Source organism: Macrosteles quadrilineatus, unplaced genomic scaffold, assembly GCF_028750875.1.
Source record: "Macrosteles quadrilineatus isolate MER2022 unplaced genomic scaffold, UCM_ALF_1.0 Scaffold_9__3_contigs__length_116548681, whole genome shotgun sequence".
In the NCBI taxonomy this organism is placed as follows: Eukaryota; Metazoa; Arthropoda; class Insecta; order Hemiptera; family Cicadellidae; genus Macrosteles; species Macrosteles quadrilineatus.
In genome coordinates, this window is record NW_026542602.1 from 50675213 (window position 1) to 50697719 (window position 22507).

The 22507-nt window shown below is 35.4% G+C and overlaps 1 protein-coding gene across 5 annotated transcripts in view; it reads right to left on the reverse strand.

Annotated features, from left to right (window-relative positions):
- Positions 1-519: 519 nt before the first annotated feature.
- The window catches only part of LOC129002236 (uncharacterized), a 61935-nt gene continuing 39947 nt past the window's right edge, over positions 520-22507 (reverse strand). For 2 of the 5 annotated variants that reach the window (XM_054429894.1, XM_054429893.1), the window contains exons 2-4: positions 5045-10061; positions 2525-2615; positions 520-621 (exon numbers count right to left, since the gene is read on the reverse strand). In XM_054429894.1, coding sequence (XP_054285869.1) covers positions 2551-2615; positions 5045-10037 — 5058 coding nt within the window. In that variant the 5' untranslated portion in view covers positions 10038-10061 and the 3' untranslated portion in view covers positions 520-621; positions 2525-2550. Of the gene's footprint in view, positions 622-2524; positions 2616-5044; positions 10062-14714; positions 14815-21177; positions 21302-22507 lie in introns of those variants that run through there. The other 3 variants (XM_054429892.1, XM_054429891.1, XM_054429895.1) reach the window with 3 other exon arrangements.

Here is a 22507-nt window from a genome sequence, read left to right on the forward strand (position 1 = left end):
CTTATTAAAATCAGGTGTGATTATTTGTTTGTATTACTGTATTCTGTTTTGTTTATTTCAGCTTAACCAATCAGTTATTTTATTACAGGGTAACTATAATTTGTGTATTCATTGGTAACAGCTAGTTTTCATAAACTGTTTTTCTTGTTTATGACGTTCGCTTGAAGTAACAGCTGTTTAATTCAATTCACGTTTCAACTGTTACAGAGAAAGTTGGTCAGTGTTGTATAATTGAAAATGGAATCTAGAAATAAATTAAACGTGAGAGAGCGAAGACCTGAAGGAAATGAACATTTTACCATTCGTAGGTGTGATAGATCCTATGCTTTAAAATTATACCTTAATCGTAAAAATCTGTTAAGTATGACGGCTGGAAAGGGAATGTAACAGAGCAAAGTCTTATTTCATTAAGTATATAGACAATTGCTAAGATGAATAAATATCAAACATGACTAGATTGCTAACATACTGGAAGTTCCAAGAACCCTCTATTTTCTTAAGGGTAATGAAGTATTCGACTACATAAAATATTAATTTATTACAAATAAATAACCTAAACCTAGGTACAGTCGGTTGCATACAAAGTAGGAAGGCAGGCGGCATTGGAGGTCTACTTTACACCTAAACAGACAGTAAAGAAGGGTATTACCAAAAATGCATTGTAAGTACACCAATGAAGACAGTTATTAACATGTGACTAAGCTACATGAAGGTTGTAATTGTTTTGTAATCTGATTTTGTAATGAATTTATTATGATAAACATCGAAGGAAATTCCGTAAAAAAGTCATGATTTCATAAAATATTCATACATTTTAAAACTTACACGGAAGATTCTTTTTTCTAGAAGAATGAAATTGTGATTAATTTGTTTTTAAGGTAGTTAGTTTGTGAATCCAGTTCTTAAAAAGAGTGGATTTAAAGATAAGAAACTACCTTTTTGTCCAAATTGAGAATTCAATATACTGTACACTTGTGCAGTATATCTATTTTAAATTAAATCAATTAAATTAGCTTTTGATAGAAGAAAAAGAAGTGCTGTATTTTTTAGTTTCGAGAGTGCAATCAAATCTATTGCTTTTGGAATTGCAAAGTACAGTAATCTCTTAAATGTAACGATACATAAGATAATATTTCATAATACGAGTAAACTCCTATAATAACTCCGAGAAATATTATTTTACATTTTCTAAACTACAGAACATACGGCTAAATAGCTCAATAGCAACTAAAAGGCAAGGCAAATGAAGTGTATATACAAATCATAAAAGCTCTGTGTATACTTATTATCTACAAGTATATTTACAACATATTGTTCTGTAAAATAATACATATACATTATTTTAAAATTTTTCGTATAACGATGAGATACTGACAGCTTAAAAGCTCATAACGCTTGAAACCATGTTATTTATATAATTAATGGCTCAAAATATATTTCACCTACGACCATTTCTTAAAGTAGCAATTTCAGTTCAGTTCTTAGAATTGAAAAAGTTTCTCATGACAGCATTGTTTACTTTCATAACAGCATAGTTTAACTCATAACAACACGGGTAACGGACCAATGAGGTTTAAGGATTGAGAGAGAAGAAGTAGAACTTTAATGATTCGTACTTCTAATCAGCTGTTCAGGCCAATTGAATTGATGAGTGGTGCCAAATCACTGACAGTGGCAATGAGAGGTTATAAAAGAAAACATAACCTCTCTTAGAAGTTATGAGTAGTGATTGTTAGTAATTAAAACACTGTCGTAGGTAAAGTAGTTCACGCAACTCGCGTAAATAGTGTTAACGACGCGATTAGAAAATCTGAGGTACGAGCCTTAAGCATAAAAACTAATTAAATTAGTTTTATATTATGTTTAAATATAATGAAGACGTTTCAGCTTAAAGAGACGAAAATTGTTCATTACACATTCAAATGTTTATTTGTAAAACGTATTAACTGAGCAAGACGAAACAATTAAACTAAAAATCTGGTTGCAAACACCCAGAGATTATCTATTATAATGTTAATCTCAGACCTTCATCCATTAAGGTTTTGTACCTAACAATCCCAGATTTCCTTTTCAATTAACGTAATTTTAGCTAAATGCCAAATAATCTTAAATTAAACGGCGATGTCTACAAAAACAAAGGCATTATAAAAATAATTCCGTACTTAACCATACTTCTATCACAGAATAGCAAATAGCTACTATAAAATTTTTCATTCTGTAGTTTTACCTTACCTCTACCACATTACAATCAGAGAGACCCTATAAAGTTACAACTTCTTATTCCGTACATTATCTTACTCCAGCGACACAACAAAAATAATGATCCAAAAAATTCATTGTTTTGTGCTTTTAAGAATAATTATAGACCCTATAAAAATGCGTTTACCTTTTCCATCACCTAATGGTTTACTAGAAAAGCGAATTGATTTGAAAAAAGGTTCAAATCAATTAAATCCTTTCCTCGTTTTATATCCTGATTACATCTCATTTATTGTTAATTTCTAAGATTGAACCATAAACTCACCTGACAAGTTGGCGTAAGAAGCGATTTTATGCTCGTTCATGCACACAAGCCGTCCAGTCGACGGTAACACATCCCTTTAGACATGTCTTACCTTAAACCAACACCACAGAATGGGTAAAAACAACCCTTATATACAGCAGAAAAAAGGGTGGAGTTTGGAACGCCGAAAAAATTAAATGCTAGGCTCTTGGTATAGCAGTTGTGTCATCATTGGGGATGGCTCTTGACAATTTGGAATTGTTTGGAAACGGGTGGGCATTAGATACACCAACTGACCTTAGTCAGGTCGGGTATTCCAGAATTGCGCCAACTACTCCAGGGAGCCACTCGACAGTGTTCATTAACTGCGGCCAAGTGGTGGCCCTCTTTGACTGTATAATTGAGTATCTTAGGGTAGGTTAGGTTAGGATGACACTTAAACAAGGACATTTCTTCTGCCGGCAACTCACACCTACCTGGCTTGGGCTTGGCGCAACTAAGGAACATATTTTGGGACCTTTTGAGGGCGTGGCGCACTTAAGGAACTCTTTGGCGCAATCGCACTACCATTATGCATCTTAGAAGAGCTTGAAGGGTTGTCATGATAACAACCCATTAGGTTGTTGAATAACTGTGAGGTTACTCAAGGGAAGTATGAAGGTCGTAATTTAATTACTCGTTAATTGATTAAAATGTGGGCCATGTACTCTTGCTGCACGCAAAGATGAAAACATGACTCTTTAGTGGTATTTCCTTTCAATTTTTCCTTTGAAATATTTGCTAACATTTTGAATCGTGGAATTTTAAGTATCTACTACTGTACCAGTTTGAACCATTTTTGTATAAAACACTTTCATGGTAAAAATTTAGCAATTAAACTTATGCACAACTTATAATAATAAGGCTTGTTAAAAATAGCAAGACGTGAATGCAGAACGAAGCTTTTAGCATTAGCAAACTGAACAAACAGAATCGACACACACATTTAAACAAACTCAGCACGGGCAATAAAGGTCAGGCCTGCAAGCAATAAAACAATAAGACAATAAAATATTATATTTACACAAATACACTCTGCATAAAACAAATGATACATGTTTGTACAATAAGCATGAAAGCACATAATCTAAAATGTTTAAAATATGATGAAATGTGGTTTTTTACAATTTGTACACACGGGTTGATATTTTCATAAACTATAAAATACGATACAAGGAATCATAAACTATATGATAAGAATTAGATTCCTATTTCTAAATCTTTTTCTAATAAATCTATTTGTACTGGAATGTCTTAGTGGATTTCAGTACTTTTCAGTACTATTCTAAACCCATAGCTTTTACGTTATAAAATAACACAAATTTTAAAAGAGGAGAATGTTTTTCATTACCTACTTCAACAATTAAAATCATAAAGTTTATCAGTTAAAGTTAAAACTATAATAAAACCTACGTTAAAACAAAAAGCATCAAACATTTTACATGACTAGGACAAGACGACAAAAATCACAAACACACCATTTAACCAGATTATTTACAATTCAACAATGTTATGTTAATTTACATTGGTTGGAACAATGATTGTTCAAATATTGATCTTTCACCTCCAGCTGGAGTTGAAATAATGAATTGATTTGTTTAGTATTTGCAAGTTGCATTGTTGTAGAGTTTAGTCGCATCCGAGAGATTCAGTCGCGATTAGATGCGAGTCTATTTTGGGAGAATTACGAGGTCCAAACACGAAATGTTCCGAGTTCATCGTTCCCTCTTTGTCACGAGAGATGTGTTCTGAATCTGTTTTAATATCGAGATGAATCGATGATGAACATGGTGTAGATTTTAAGGAACTCATTTTACAACCGAGTACATCTTTGTAATTGAATATTATTGTTAAAGTAATGAGTGAAGCTAATGCAAAAGGATCAGTGAACACTTGAAAAACATGCAGTGAAAAAACAGTGCGAATTGCTATTAGTTAATCAAACTTAGAATGTAAGTTGAACTCAATTTTAATCTCCCTGAAGACGTTTGTAATTAGTTCTAGTATAAAGATTTTGTACAGTGTTCTAAGCTACAACTGAAACGTGTACGTTATCTTTGAGCATACATCTTTGACATGCACATGACGCACATGACTAAGATGACGATTTTAGGTATGAAAAGGTCCTATGTTACGTTTTTACTTTGATTTTTATAAAGTATTTGGATTATTAGTAGTCCAAAAGTGACCACAGAAACTACCAGGATGTTTTACAAGTAACTAAAATATATACCTATCTTTGTGAGCTGAACATTGTCTGTATGTCTGAAATACAATGCAATTGATTTTTTCCAAGTTCTTTCAAAGTGTACAATAAATTCTAAGAATGTACATGATTTATAAGCTTTTGTGTACGTTACACGACAAGGAAAAGGAATAAGCAGGCAATCGCCAGAACTATACTAAAAATCGTCACAAAATCTAGCTCTAGTCCTGCGAGCAGGTTGGCACATGCCATGCAAACCAACAGTAGAGTGCCAGGGTCAGTCATTGTCTTAGTACCTTCATCGGTCATCCTAGGACAGTCTATGCAGTCCCGGGGACGAGCAGTCACTAGTCTGGACTCTCTGGAGGTTCCTGGAGAGCTGGACTCGGTAGAATCGGCTTCAATAGGGTGAGAAGAAACTTCACTTTTGGATGATTTATCAATTACTTCATCTTGAGGCAGTTCAAGAGGGAATCTCTTTGGAAGGGGGGATGACTCTGGAGATAACTTATCACTGTGTTTAGAAGATTCTTCGTTAAGCGTGCTTAGAACTTCATCTACTTCAAGAGGAGTAGGATCTTGTTCGTGGAGATTTAGATGGGAATCGTCTTTGAAACTGTTGACCAAAAGGTCATCTTCAGTGAGTGACTTTTCAACGGATGGATTGCACTCTGTTTCCATTGTTGAAACTTTAAGAAACTCATTATTGTTATCACAGCTGACTATTATATTAAGAGGTATATCAGTTTTGTTCGGGATCAACTCTTGGTTTTCTGATTGATCTAGATCTAGACTGTCAGACGTTGTCGCTGCCAATGACTGAATTGTCTTTTGTTCAGTTTGGACCTTTTGGTTTTCAATAGCCTCAGCAACGAAAGTTTGTAAAAACTTTTCTGGAGAAGAAAAACGCTCGTCTGAAACAATTTCATCAGTTGAAAAGTACGTGTCTTCGCATTCTGTTACGTCTGCATTACAATTGTCTTTTCCATCAGTGAAGTTTACTTCGCATTTCGTTTCGATTTTCTGCAGACCCCCCTCTTTGTCGTTGGATTTATCTGCACTTGTGGGAAGTTTATCAGTTGATGAGTTGCCGAAATCTTCGTCTAAGCTTCTTGTGAGCTCCTTTAACAAATCAGTCATACTTTTACTCCCCACTATGTCAATGGGATTTTCTGTAACTTGTGTCTGTTTGCTCTCTAATTTGTTGTCTTCAGTAATTACGAATGTATTTAGTTTTACTGGTTTATGGGGTGTTATCTTTCCTATCATTTGAGATTTAGTGTGAGTTTGTTTTACTGGGCTGTCAGGAGATTGAGATGGATGTGTACTAAGAGGTGTGAATTTACTTTCGGGTTTACTGTTTTCTATTTCAAGGGAATCAGGAACCTGGACTTTATTTTTCAGGGGTTTAATGTCAAAGTTAAGTTCGTTTAACTCTTTACTTAGCTGCTCACTGGCTTCTTTCGCTTCTCGAGCTAAAATAGCAAGCAAATCCGATTCGTTTTTGTTATAGGATGGAGGGGTATGTTCTCTAAATCTACTTATATGGTAGGTAGCTTTATTATTATCAGGAGTAGAGCTTCGTTTGAAATCATTGTTGGGGTGGCTGGCGAAGAAAGCATTTCTTAAAGAATCGTTCTTGGCAGAAGTATATTTAGAGGGGGGTATCGACTTCGGTTGATGAATATTTACGTTGTCTGTGGTATGTCTTCTTTCAGGAGTCAAGGAAAGCCTTGGACTTGGGCTCTTTGACAATTTTGAGTTACTTGGTCTTGAATCTGAAGTCAATAAACTAGTTTTACTCCCGGTCAAAGTTTCAGTACTGGTGGCAGTCAATGGCGATGATGTCCCCAAAGAAAACACTCTAGAATTACGAGGAGTAACATCAGAGTCCTCGCCACTTAGGTTCTTACTGTAGACCAGAGTTTTTATTTTGTTATGTTGATCATTGGCTTGCCCATTTAAACACGGACCATTCGTGCTTAACGCGTCCTTCACGTCTGAAAAACTCTGAGACTTTTCTAACTTCCCTAGTACATCATTGTTGTTGTATATTAACTTATTGTTGTTATTTTTCATTGCTAAAGATTCTCGTTGAATAATGCTGAGCAAATTTGCCGAAAGGGATCTGACAGCCCTCTTCTTTTTTGTGGTAGGTGAGTCAGGAAATGAGTTTTCTTCAAATGTGAACCTAGGTTCTTTGTTGCTATCCTTTCGGAGATTCCTAAAAGCTAAATCATCAGTGACTACATCGGGAATTTTCTTTGGTTTAAATGAAGGCCTGAATGTCTCTTTGGGGGAGACATGAAGATAGTCACTGTTAGGAGCGGGTGTGATCGGTCCAAGAGGTATTCCAAAAGGAGGTTGGGGATCTAGACATTTTAATGAGTTGTTTACGTGTTTGAAGTTCCGATATACCACATCATCCTTTTCTATATCTGGTTCTTTATTGATGAGATGAACCGGCGGAGGATCTACAAACGGTGGAGGACTTAATGTTGGTGAAACCAAGAGGAAACTTCCAGCTTGCGAAATAACCTCTTGCTCTTGAGGAGGCGGGCGATCCTTTCTATTATACTTTCTATAAGCCATGTCATCGGTAACTTTATCAGGTTCTCCACCACGTCTAGAGTTTGAAGAACTTTTAAAAGGAGAATCAACACTGTCAACTGAATCAAGGGATGACCTGCTGTAGTTCAGGCTTGAATCCGATTCAAATCCTCTAGATTGTACCCATGCGTTCCAGTTTGAAGGGTCAAGCCTATTATTTTCGTACACAGCTTGATCCTTGGCAATCTTTTCTAAGTTAGCGTCCTCTCCTAATCTCAGGCTTTTATATATTGCCTCGAGCTCATTAAGGGCTTCTTCTAGATTATTTGATTTCCTCCTACTTTTATCATTTTCATTGAAAATGTCGAAATGTTCAAAGTTTGTTACTGCATTAACTTTTGAATCTTTTCTTAATGGTGGAGTTGGGGGGTTGTACATTTTCTCTCTTGTTGGAGTAAGTTCTTTTTCAGAAATTTCTTGTTTTTCTTCAAGCATAGAGAGTGGACGCTTAGTGTTGCTATGTACATCTACGTTACTAAAAACCGGGATACCAATCTCATTGTGGACTGGTGGGTATTTTCCAGTGAGTATTCTTGGGCTATGATTATCACGGGGGCTTGAGCTACTTAGCGAGTGTGAAGACTCTGTTTCTTTGCCAGATATAATCAGAGGAGGCAATTTCAGTTTTGCAGCCGCAAAACCCGAATGTCTATCTGTTAATGGGCTGCTGGATCTTGACCTGTCTTGAGCCTGTGGTAAGTTTAGAAGGTGTCTTTGTATCAATTTCGGTGATCCTTCTGAAATGTGAATTTTCTTGGTATTTTCTTGATCTTTTTGTTTCCAAAAGTCCGCGGCATTTTGCACTCCAGATGGCCGAGTCCGTGGAGTCTGCTGAACAGGAGGTTTTACGATTACTTGAGAGTCACTGAGATATGGATCATTTTGAGGTTTCTGATTTTGATAACTGATATGAATAGGTTTTCTGCTTCTCGGATGTTGATCGGTGTAGTACTGATAGTGACATGGAACCGAAGATGGTAAATAATCGTTAGCTGAAGGTGGACTAGAATGACTTGAGTCAAAAGAGTCATGGCGATGTCTCTGTCCAAGTTCTGGATTCAGTATCCTCCTTGGCATCGGTGGAGATTGTTTCACGCCTATTCTTGATGGAATATGGTTATCCGAACTGGACCTTTGATGTCTGTTCATGGACACAGCCGGTTCAAAGTCAATGGACACAGGATGTGATTGCATGACTCGTTGAAAAGCTGATGAACTTGATCCGAATTCCGGATACTTAGGATATTTTTGTTGCACTGGGCTCTTATCTTCAAAAGCGTACGACATAGGTCTTGGACTGCTTTCGTGATAACCATTACTAGGAAATAGCTTTCTCTGAGGATCTCTTGGTGGGGGAGGAGGGGGATTTTGCTGTCTTCCGTGTTGTAGGGAATGTAATCCCATTTTAACTTTATTATCTACTTTTTGGACCGGCTTTGATAAAGGAAACTGAACGACTAGCACATTTTCATCTGTCGGATGAGGTTGAACTATTTGGTTGTTGATGTGGTGTATGCTATTGACATTGCAGTCGTAAGAGGCACTTTTTCTATTTAGCGCTTCTTGATTCCATGAACGATTCTGTATCGGACGTGGGGTTGAAGATTGAGCTGGCTTTGTTATCATATCGCTGTTGCTCTTGGGAAGCCTGGGAGGAGTGATGTCAGGATACCTCTGATGAGGCGGAACTCTTTCTAGTGGATAATGTTGAGTTCTCAGCTCCTGGTGGGATCCCGCGACGCCCTCTCGCGCATGACTAGGTGGGTAAGTGACGTAGTTGGAAGTAGGAGGAGCCGATGCTGTGTAATGCAACGCGTTTTTGGGTCGAGCTTTAGGACTTTGGATCGGACTGGGTGTCGCGGACTTGGTCACCGCTGTGTACTTTGTTTCATAGTCACTCGACTCGTAGTACACGACCTTTGCAGTCCATCTGTTATTTCCCGGAGGTTTCTCAACCTTTTTATTGGAAAGCCTCTCGTCCGACCTTGATATTCTAGAAGGCACCCTGAAGTCCCTTAGTGACTCTTCGTCTTTCGATAACCGTTTCTTATACCTTTCAGTCCTAGCAGCTCTCGACCGTCTACTTAATGACCCGTCTTTTGATATTGTTTCATCACTTTTAAGTCTTTGGATTGATGAAGAAGAATGTTTTGAAGAACCTCCACCATCGTCTGAACTAGAATCTCCCCTGAGACGTTCCCTACTCTCTTCTACTCTCGCTTTGACCTGGAGTCTCCCACCCCTCTTCCCCGTTCCCTCGAGAGACACAGAGCTTCCTCTGATATTAGGTTCTCTCCTCGCCAAAGACTCGTGACTTCTCAAGACTTTTTCACTCGGCACTCTTTCTTCTCTCGGCTCAATAGTATCAAATAATTGACTGTGCCGATGGTTTATTATTACAGCTTCAAACGACCCTGTCACATCTTTGCTGCCTCTGTTCCTCCTCTTTCTCGCTCTTCTCCTCTCTAAGAACCCTTTCTTCTCCTCTTCGTCTTCCACAGGTGAACTACTATCGGTATCACTCACTTTCTTCTTCCGTCGGAAGAGTCCTCCTATTGACCATTTCTTCTTCTTCCTCTTGTCCTGGTCCGGACTGTTAGCGGGTTTCAGGGACGGAGGAGGAAAGTCGGAACAGATGACGTCATATTCGTCACATGATCTCCGCCGATCCTGCGGCATGGCTGGCGGCCTGCACTTCACCGTCTGAAACAAAACATCTACATTAGTTATTTTATATTGATGATTAAGTAGGCTACATTGACACAAAGCTGCATATGTTGGTAGTGTGTGGTAAAACGTAGCTGCATGTCCAGTTCATATCCATACAACTCCATACGTTACTTTGGTATTGTACCGACTACACCGATAAATCGACTTCCAAATAAGATTTTAAGTACCGGTAGTTTAAATAACAAATATTCCTAACCTAAAACATAGCCCACCCTTAGGTTAGGTTATAATGATTAGGTGTGGTCGGTATAATACCAAAGTATACCTACCCACCATATAACTGCCATGTATCCATCCCTGTATTTCATACAATCTACAAAGAAGTACAAGAGTCTCTCGATTGGCATATATATTTCAAAATTGATCGGTAAGGTTGAACATTTGAAGGTGAACCATTTTCAAAATCAATTCCTCCTAATTCCTGAACAGAAATGTTTAAAGGGGTAGCTTTGAGAAATGTATTACAGAGTTTATCGCTTACTCATAAATCTCGAACATTATATTATGCATATAGTCCTACACGTACACGTTCATATTGAGTTTAATAGTAAACACATCATACTTGGTGGCATTGTAAATACAGCTCGTTTATTTCTTACTGGGGCTTGCTAACAAGACCACTCTATACATCCACATGGGAAGAATCGAATATCACATGTGGAATCGGTGCGTTAAAGTGCGTTTCAGGTCTTACAAAACACGAGAGATAATAAAGTCAATAACTTAAACTAATCTTATCATCGTTGGTCTACTGTACGTTTCGATTTTTGTTTGCGCCGAAGCTATAGTCTAGAGAGCGAGTGAGGTGACGGTTTCGAAATGACTAGAGGTGATAATTCGAAAAAGTATAAAACTTACTCTAACAATCGTACAAAATTGTATATGTTTTAATTTGTTTGCGTTTCAATACAACAATTATACAAATTTTCTCCAGAATTTAGGTTCACATTAATTGATCCTATACATTTGTTCTGACTCTATTAGTGAAAGGAACCATTGATCGCATTAAAGAGAATTTACCACGGTAAATACGAAAAACGAAAACTTGTTTTTTTGTAGAAACGTTCACCTTAATACTAACATTCTATAGTCTGTATGACGGAACCTGTATCCTGATCATTGGCCAGTCCACAGGTAGACGGGCCAGGAGACAGGTTCCATCATACAAACTATATCCACCCGACGCCGGTTTCGCCATTTACAGGTAACAGCCTATTGTAGTCTTGGCCCACAAGTTCTATTTAGAGAACCGAACATATGTAGTCCAATTACTAATCGAGTTACGATCTTCTAACTTTCAACATGATTTCTTCGATAATACAATAATAAACACTATTCCTACTAATTTTCATAAACTTCATACTTTCATAATCAGTTCCCCTTATTACATTTCTCACGCATTTATTATTGTTATATTAAGGAATACATTTCAAACAAAACAAAAATATACGTTATCCGAATAATCTTTATTACGAATACTAGAAAAATACTTCTTTTCTAGTATTCGTGATCTTTAGTACAAAAAACTACTTAACGAGGGATCCCTATTATGGATCTTACTTCCAAATATTGTTTGAATAGCCTACAATAAGCCTGCCAGTAGTATTTAGGCTTTTAAGACTGGCCCTATGTCAGCACAACTCCACTTAAACTTTTATTTTTACCGTAATCAATTAAGTAAATACCGACTGATTTGATCTACTTTCTATGCCAATAAATGTAAGATATTAAGGATATAACTTGTCTTGGCAGTGAAGAACGATTTTTCAGACTTTAAGATTGAGTAAACTTAACCTGTCAATTATACTGATTGGCAAGGTGCAGATATTCTGTTTATTTTCCAAACATGTACAGTGACAGCAGGAGCAGACGACAGATGCCAACAGCTGACTATTTATAATAGCCACCACTGCTGCCACCTGTCGGTCAACACAAGTACAAGGTCGTCTGCTAGGACAAACCACAAACTTACATTGAGTTGAGAGCAAACTTCTGTAGTGTCAAGAGTTTAGAGATATTTTGACATCGACACGCCAGGATTATATGTCGAATATGAGTGAACGATGTTGAATGGATGAGATAACAGCTGTTACCGACTAAGATCAGCTGGTTTACCAGAATCATTTATTACAATTACAATACAACTAGTGGCTTGTAGGGGCAGTAGCCCCTATGTATATATTGTAGTAATTATTTTGTACAAATTATTAGTCCCATGGGTTACCCTACCTTGATTATCGTTTAACATTATTGTATATTATAATATGTATAATAGTTATTACATACCTGCATAATGCATTTTGAGGTCTGCTCTGTTAAAAATAAAAATTACAAAGGATTTTTCATGCGGTGTGTTTATAGTATAAACTTTCTAATCATAATACAACTAAGGATATTTTTCAATGATAATCTTCATGACTATTAATTAAATGTATATACATTTCTTTGAATATAGACAAATTCACTTAGATAAAATACATGGAGATAAATTTTTCAAATAAATGCCAATTTTTGTGAAAATTTTCCTTGTAAACTTAAACGGCATATAGGATCTGTGGATATTAGTATTATTTTTGGCATGGAAAATACGTTTCCTTTGCCTACTCCAGTAATTACTACTAACTTTACACTTTTTCCAGTAATACCTAACACAACCAATCGTACTCCATTAACTAATCCAGACCCTAGCTTCATATTTCTAATGAGCATCACTATTGAACCAACTTTTAAAACTAATTTGTGTGGTGGCATTCCAGATCGTGCAATTAAATTAATATAGTCAATTGGTAGGTTCAACCTCTCTTAAGGGTTAGTATACATTTTACAGTGCATATTACATATTACCATATGCTTTAAATAAAGTTAAACCACATGTTTTAATGTAAACAAAGCAAACATGACCTAGATTCCCATGTTATTTAAATGTGAATTATTTTATTCTGTCACAACCTTTTGGTGCATAATTAAGAAAAATGAATAATTTTCCCCAAAATTTCATGCCCAGACCTTTAAAATGAGACCCCTCCCAGCTTTCTACGCCCTCCGGTTCGCTCACAATTTCATTGTAAAATTTTGGGCTTACGGAATTAGATATATAGATGATTCTGTGTCTAGTTTTGAACCCTTAAATAACGATGCCGGTTTTGGTTGCACATTGAAAATGAAGGCCAAAGTGGACCAAGAGCCAACGACCAAATAAAAGACACTATTTACATGTATTTGGTATTTTTAAGTCACCTGAGCTACCGAAGGGACATACTTCGGGTGTTCTGTTTCGGGTACTAAAAAATGTTACTGTACAGTAAACGATTTGTACTAGACATTTTGAGGTGGATGAAATGGTATAACAAGAAAAATTTTATCATAGAATTCTAATTGCGAAAAAATGTATTTCATTAAAAAATGTAAATACTATGAATAAGGCACTAAAGGACCGACGACATCAAGTTAACTGACGAAACTTACTAGAAGTTAAAGACAAGAAAAAAAACTCTAGACACTCGATTACTGCTTTGAAGCTGAAAAAGTTTAGGAAGGAACCTGGATTATTTATAAGCTAAGAACCTCAAATATTTAAAATTGAAAAGTAAGTCTAGATCAGAGGAAAGTAGGAGATTAGTTAGCACAGAGAAACAAAATTACTCTTTGGTGGTCGTAGTATGAACCTTCTTTCATTAAAATAAAATAACAAAATAGCTTTACTTCTTATAACATCCAAAAAATAATAGTTAAGGACTTCCATATTGACTTCTCAATTCAATTTGTTTTAACTAACATCTCTTATCTGACTGAACTTCATAGAAAAATACTTGTCAATGCGAGTGGTAAAACAATAATCAAAATTATCCGCACGTATTCCCAATAAATCAACTCAGACAACTGAAGTTGAAACAAGGCCATGCATTTACGTGTCAACTTACATGGTGAGTTCTATCAGTTGAATTTACAATGAGATTGTTTTGACAACGTTAACAACACATTGTATAGCATGGAAATGGGTTTGAAATTGTGCAGATCAGTACGGTAATCAAAATTGTATAACGTACGGTGTCATGTAAAGCATTAAAATAAGAAGCATGTAACTTTTAGAAGCATATTAAAACCAATTAATCAACCTGACTCATACTTTCTCCCATTAGCTTGTCAACAACCCTTATCATGGGCAAGTGGGAGTAACCATGTCAGAGGTAAAAATCACAATCACTTTTGAACATCATTTTTACAGCTTTGGGGGTTGTACCATTTTTTGGGGGATAATTCTAATCATATGTATTTTACCTATTTTATCTTTTAACATATATTTCTGACACATTAAAACAAGTTTACTATTGATGGATTAAATATAAAACTTTTCAAAATTTTCAATTTACTTGAATAAAAAATTTGTAAAGCTGACAAAAATTAACATGACGATTTACCATACACAAAAGAATATTGGACAGGAAAAAGCTTAACCGTATTGTTGAATGGTTATGACTAAATTTTTAAACTCTTAAAAAATGTTAAGTACAATCTTCATTCCTCACGAACTGTAGACTGTAACCAAAATTAAGATGAAACCGAAACAGTACTTTTAAATATTTTCTAATAAACAGTTCCACACAAAAATTTGAAAAAAGTACCCACCATCATAAGTGTATATTATCAATAACCATAAACCTATAGGGGATACAGAGGCTCCAAGCACCATATACATGGGGACAGACACTCGCACAGACAACGACTGGGAATGGTATTTTCAGACCTCTGAGCTCCCTACCCCTCTGGGTACACCGACGCGTATGAGTCACTGGTATTAATAATTTTGACTCTTTGATAAAATCCGTGACTGCGAAAGAAACAAACAAAGTTAGAGAGCCTGCCAACGTAAACTGTGAGATCTGCTTCAATCGGGGGAGGGTAAATAAATGGTGTCGCTACAGGATTCAGGTTTTCCAATGACTCAGTTTTGAAAATGTATTCGCTAGATATAACTTTTACACGAATAAAAGTGCACTGTCTTCAGCTGATAGACAGGGTGTAAACGAATATTCACACCACTGTAATAGCTATTTACCTTACAAGTGTAGTAAGAGCGCTTTAACATCACGCAGGTGAAGGTTGTAATAATTTACCTAAATGATGTAAACACGCTCTTGCGTAACGTGTAACGTACAAGATTTTACCTGACCCGACAATATACAGGAGGTTACGAACAATATTAATCATTATCCATTTCGAATCTTCTAACAGTAACGTTCATTTACAAACAAAAGCTAGGTTAGGAAAATTCTTCAAAACATAACAATAAAATTCAAGAGCACAGCTGATTTCTAGCGTTGAACGTCGTTGGCTCCATAGAGGTATATTTTTTAAGTTATCCACTCAATGTTATTTAAATGGGTTTCATTACATCGCCGAGTGAGTTTTTGATACTTTACATCACTCGAGAAGTAAGGAAGCTGTATACATCACGCTTGTGATAGGGAAGTATAACATGGCGGGTTAGGTAAAATACATAACAGGTAAGTGAGTAGTTTTAACAGAAAACGTGGATCATTTCTTTGAGTTTTTTTTTTGTTTTATCTGTAGTTCTGAATAAGACCCGCAAAATTCAATGGTTGTATTTTATCCCCAAAGAACACCGCACACGTCCCCAATAAGGCCCCGAAGTAACCGACCATGACCAATAGCGCGAAACAAGGCCAATAAGTGCCGCCAATAAAACGGTCAGCTGATACGTGGTCGAAACAGCTGGTTGTGATTTGTCTGTAGCAACAGGTGATTTGAAACGAGATCTTGCACTTGCAGTTAGCTAACTAAACTGTACTGTAGGCCTACGTGTGTACGTAATTGTTTAGGGATTGTTAGTTAAAAAGTGACTATCTAGGTGTATATGAAAAAAATATTCGTTTTTGTAGGCAAGGAAATGTTCGTAAAATTTCGTCATATAGCATAATTAATCAACAAACTAAGCTAGAAAACGAAATAATCTTTAAGTAAAGATAACCTCTCAAAACGACTTCCAGCTTGTTTTCAATGCTGCTAATGCGAATAGCAGCTGTTTCGTAAGTAATTCAATCATTTCGTCTATTACGATTGTTTATATAACCTCGATATGTCGAGCGATTGACAACAATAGGTAACACCTTACCTAATAAATCAATCGATAAATAATTTCGATCGACACGATTGCCATAATCTAAATTTACAACTGATTACAACAGCTGATTTTTACTCCCTAGAGAGTGAAAATGCTACTTTAGACTCGCAACACATGCATTAAAAACGACTGTTTTTACTGCAGTATGACGAAAATGTATATTTTAGTTTATTGTCAGTGGGGTTTGTAGTTTCGAGGGTAACTGAAAGACGATCATGTGGTCGTAATAGTCGCCGAGCAAGCTTTTGTTTCATTCATTGAGAATAAAAGTTAACCTCGAAACTCCTAGAAATATAAACTTAACAATGAGGTAGGAGTTATTTCTGTACTATAGAAACTCTTTTTTCGACGAAATCCATCATGGTTTTATAATCTGAGTGTATTTATAATAATTACTAAAATTTGTTAAAAATAATCCAAACAATACTTCAAAACCCAAACTACAACCTTAATTTCTCAAAAATCTTGTATTTCGTATCGAGGAATTCTGAACAAAAAGTTTCAATTATCTGTCTGCTAGGATTAATTTTAATCTCTATTGATAAGATGAACCATATAGTTAGCACAATACATAACGATGACGTCACCAATAATGACGTCAGCTCGGCACGTGCGCTAGCGGGCGTTAGTCTAAACATTCATTGTTTACAAATAAACATCTTGGAGTGTTTTGTCTTAATTCTTGGCATTAACATGCTTTGGTGCACGAATCAATCCATTGATTTATTAATTTGTTAAGTTGGTATATCCCTGCACAAATTGAGGGAAAATTATCCTACACTCATGACATTGTATGCTTGTATACTTGCTTGCACAAAGACCTCGAAAACGGCTTCGACTATTTATTTCAAATGTTGTAAATCATTTTTATCTGGCCTAAATCCGTTTTAATGCAGTTAAAACTGCCAACAATAATCTAATTACTTAAAAAAATTAAATTAAAGTCAATTTTTTTAACATTGGCCTTATGGGTTGTTAAGTAACCATGTTGGTTTAAAAAAATTACAAGGAAAAAGTAAACAAAAGATTTGCAAGTTGTAACATGTGTTTATAGCAAGCTATCTACAGTATACTAGGAAATTACAAAATACAGTACAAAGGGAAAAACATCAGTTGTTACTATTGAGCAAAGATTACACTGAAGATAACTCGATATAAGTAAAAATAGTTCCGATCAAATACTGATTATTTAACTTAGATCTCTCCTACCAAAACTTAATACCCAAAGTAATCAGCTGTTTTAAATTGAACAAAATGTCAAAACAATGTTTACCTACGACCGTTTTTTAAAGTAGCCATTTCAGTTCAGTTCTTAGAATTGAAAAGTTTCACTTAACAGCTGTTTACTTTCCAGATTAATAATAATAAATTAACAATAATAAAATAAAAATATTAATAATAATAAAAAATTAATAATAGTAAAAAACCAGATTTTTAGTAATTAAAAAACGGTCGTAGGTAAAGTAGTGTACGCAACTCGCGTTAATAGTCTTTACGACACTCGTAGAAGTTTTCTACTCTTATCGTAAAGACTAACTTAACGCAATCGTTGTGTAAACTACTATTACGCAAGTACAGACTATTTTAAACGAGTGATTGTTACCATAGACTGTAAAATAAATTATTGGGTTGTGGATTGCCAGGTTAAAATTTCCATCATAATACATTGAAATTCCACTGAAACTCAAATAATAAAAGCCAAAATTAGTTGTAAATAAAACGTGAATTTCCTATATTGTTTTTAAAATCAAAATAAACTACACCAAGCCATAGCTCGGTGGTCAGGTTCCTTAAGGGGAGATGCCCAGTTTTTGCTAGGTTGGAATGAAATTAAATATTTCCCAAATTTGATTCACGAAACAATAATGTTCTTGTCTTTCACCTAACCTCTGTCCAATTGCGACCTTGCCTGTTGATAACAGTGATTAGCTCAGGTCAAGGTCACATTATTCGCTTGTCATTTTGTACAATTAGTTCCTGCTTGTCTCTAGTCTGCATCGCGATTGACGAGCTTCTTGTGTCTGAGATTCGGTTTTACTGATAACGCAATGACAGTGAATGGGATATAATATTCTTATCATTTCACTGCATACAACAATAACTCAGGAGTAAACTACAAACATTTAGTTGGAGAACATTTAATTGGGAAGCAAATGGATCAGAAATTGAATTATGGGCTTTTACATATTTTGGTGTTTAGCGATCATCAATGAAAAAATATTTTACATACATATTGCAATCTATATAAGGGATACCAATCTATAAATTTACCCTATGTAAATGAAGATTATGTATATTATGATCAGTCAATGTAATACACATAATAAACAGAATTTAATTATTTCACATTTCGTAACGTACCGGTACCTAACTTTTCTAAGCGATGAATGTAGTTTTTTTGGTTTTTTTTTTTGTAACAAAAACACGGATTTTATTGTTCTGGAAGATTATTCATTTGTTTTAATTCCATGAGAAACCAAGATCTCATCTTCAGTAGCGATTCAGATGTTGTCAAGGGACCTAACGGGGATGTTGCATACCAGGAGGAGGGTCCGGGGGTTGACCCCCAGAAAATTTGCAATTTTAAAGCAGTTTGTTGGCCTTTTAAAGCTAATTTTAACGTCTAGATTTTTGTAACGTCTCCGTTACATTTTTATGACGAAATGTATTCAAAAATGTATATTTCCAGGGCCCAATGGAGGGGGACTTTACCCCCTATTGACCCCCCTTGGAAACAACACTGTTTTTTATGAAAATATTAACAAAATGTACTGTATGTATCCCTGAAGACTTCGCTAACAACACTAAGAAAAACAACGTCAGAAGTGGATTAAGTGCACATCTCCAGTGAGTAAAATAGAAGACCTAAGTCAGCTTAGGTGCGTTCCAACGTGCATGTAAGCTGAAGTGCAAGACAAGTTGGATAAGTGAGTCAATTCGTGTCTGCATTTAGATTAGATAACAGCTGGGGACGCTGATAACGTGACTGTATGACCTTGGTGGAAAATTGATAACATCCTCGTCACATGGGAATGTTGTTACCGACTGATGTGCATATTTTTGTGCCACTTCTTTATGACCTAAACATGTTTGTCCCCGTAATAACTTTGTGTATCAATTATCAATAATTGAGACCGGACGCCACCTAGGTGCGTATTTTAACCCAAATATGAATGAAGGATGAGTGTAGAATGGTGTGAGATGATCTGTGTAGCTTTGTTACTGACTAAGATCAGCTGTATTACCGATATTTTATGTTTATGCATTTTCTCCTTGAAAGATGTGACTACGAGAAAGAATTTTGCTCATCGCCATCTCCTGAAGAAGGCAATGTTCAATTTTGTAGTGTTTTAGAACCAGTATTATATTGGTACGTGTTTGTAGTACATATTGAAGACAATTATCTTCAGAAAACGATACAAACCCTGGATGAAACTACATTTTCAAGTAAGTCTAATAAAATCACACAGTTTTGTGTTGTTTGGCTAAAAATTCTGGAGTGCAGAAAAAAATAGTGCGACAAAAGTGAGTAAATGCATCAATTAGCTACTTGGCGTACTAAACAGTACAAGGAAGCCCACTTTGTCAAGTAACTGTAAGAAAAAATGAGTAATCATCTGAGGTATGTCAAAATATAAATCAGCTGTTCCATATATATTAAATACAAAATTAATGGGGGAATTTCCCTCAAACCGCTTAAATTTTGTGTACACATTATAGTATGTAACGTTATTAAACAGCTGATTGGTGTAGATATAATTAGCGCTGTACATGTCAAGGTAATATGATGCAACAGCGAAACCCGGCAACTGTGTGATATCACATACTACTGACAATACATTGTTGGCGTCCTGTCTAATAAAATTCTCATCTGCTATCTAGACAGCTGCATTATGTAAAGCACCTACTTGAAAACTTGTTTGAATATAACTTTATAAAACACGCTACTAAAGCGATCGATGGATCCAACATGTGAAGCGGGTTTAACGTGGAGAATTTTGTTAAGTAATCAAAATTTAGAGTAAGCACTTTACTTGGTTAGGATGTAGTGGTTAGTTAATGGTTTATAAAACATTATGGTATATTATAGTGTGTATTAATGAATGAAAATGAAAGATAATGAATTGGTTGAACCATTAGTGGTTGAAGAGGAGATTTCGTTGGTAAAAAAGACCAAGAAAGCGTTAACAGTTTTATTAGTGTAAAATGAATCGATAATCAAAACACACAATAATGTTATATAAATGAATCAACCACACCACAGAAAACGAAAATTACCTTTGTGTTCGTTAACATTATGTCTTTTAGTCGGAAAACTATTTTCGTCAAAATAATCGGTACGATGATTTTTTTTAATATTGTTGCAATCAATATTATATTGCGTTTTAATAACACTTGAAACCATTTATGACAAAAAATTACTTTTAAATCTATAAGAAATGTTTGTACAACGTCAACTTAGAATCACATTTAAACTTAGTCCACGATAAAGTTTTAAAATTAACTTTTGTATTCTGAAGTCCAAGGTTTAACTATCAAAATCAACAAAATAATCTTCTACACTTAGAAACTTCACACTAGTAAATTTAAATGTCTTCTAAAAGAGAATCTTTAACATTATTAACGCATATTTTCAACCAGTCTAGGTAATCACAGTGCCTTTTTGTATTGTTTGAAAACCTTTAAAACGTCAATTACTCCGAGATTTAAAATTTATAAAATATTTCTTTGATTAGTCTTGATGACCACTGTGACATATTTTATATAGCATAACTAGTTTTGACCATCTTGTAATGTTTACAGTATATGTGTGAATATATCGAATTGAGTTTGAAAACATATTCTTATTATATTCCTAAAATAAAATAATAAACTAACTGCAGATGTTTTAAGAATATTTTAGTGCATGCAACACGACAAATTGTATGAAATAATTAGTGAACATACCAAAGTACTCGGTTGTATCCAAAACACTCATATTATTTCACATTCTTAACTGACGTTCTCTTAAGCGATTAAAACTACGACAGAACCACAATTTAACTTTACAAACCACTAATGACAACTATTCGAATCTTTTACACACTATATGTTGAATCAACTTTAAACAAAAATACCATCGAATGTACGTGTTGATCGCCTCAGAGGTATTTGAATACTGGCCAAGGTCTGACGTTATCTCGGTTGCTCAAGCAGTTCCTAGAATAGCCACCAGTCGCTGCGTTAGCGCTAGCGTTTCTGTTGATAACATGTCATTTATTATGACACGCGCTGTATATTTTACTGCCATCGACAACTTGGTTTGCAAGTGTGTTTTCAAAGTAGTACATTAATTGCAAAATCAACACCTAAAACAACAGTGTTGTTCAAGATTCTTAGATTGATTTAATTTAGTTCAATAAAATTGGGTAAATTTACAAATTGTTTCAACAGCTGATGTGGCTAATGACTAAACAGACAGTATTTTTTATAGGAAGAAGTAATTTAATAGAAGTTTACGCAACGATTGGGTAAAGATAGTGTTAACGACACGAGTAGAAAATGTTTACCTACGACCGTTTTTTTAAAGTAGACATTTCAATTCGATTCAATTCACAAAACAGCATTGTTTACTTTCATAACATCATAGTTTTACTCTAAACAACACGGGTATCGAACCAATGAGGTTCAAGGATTGAGAGAGGAGAAGTAAAATTGTAATGATTCGAACTTCAAATAATCAGCTGTTCTAAATTTTGTTGAGTGGTGCAATTAGTGTTTGTTACAATGTTTTGTTGAATCTCAATGTAACATTATAATCAAGACATGGTCAACAGAGGAATTAGGGAGGGAGGCGATGGGAGGTTATAAACGAAAACATATTAACCTCTCTCAGACATTATACTGAAACTTTACTTGAAACATAGACAAAAACAATGAAATATAGACCGTCAGCCATGCTGCGATTAGCATGGGTTCTGGCGTCCACCGCTGGGAGCGCCGTGTATTTACGTATACCGTAGTTACACGGCACTCCCAGCGGTGGACGCCAGAACCTATGCTAATCGCAGCACGGCTGACGGTCTTGGAATGACTGTACACTGGACATGATTGACGCATGCGTACTCTTCCATGGCAATGTTAACTAACGTTGTCTGATTTTTTGAAATCTCACAAAAGAATGATCAACCGAGAGTTGTTTACAAATATATAAAGTCCGAGCATCATCTATGGTCCGAGGTTTACTCAGCGCCTTGCGGTGTAAGGTTAGTAAGGTCAGAGGGCTCCAGACATGATA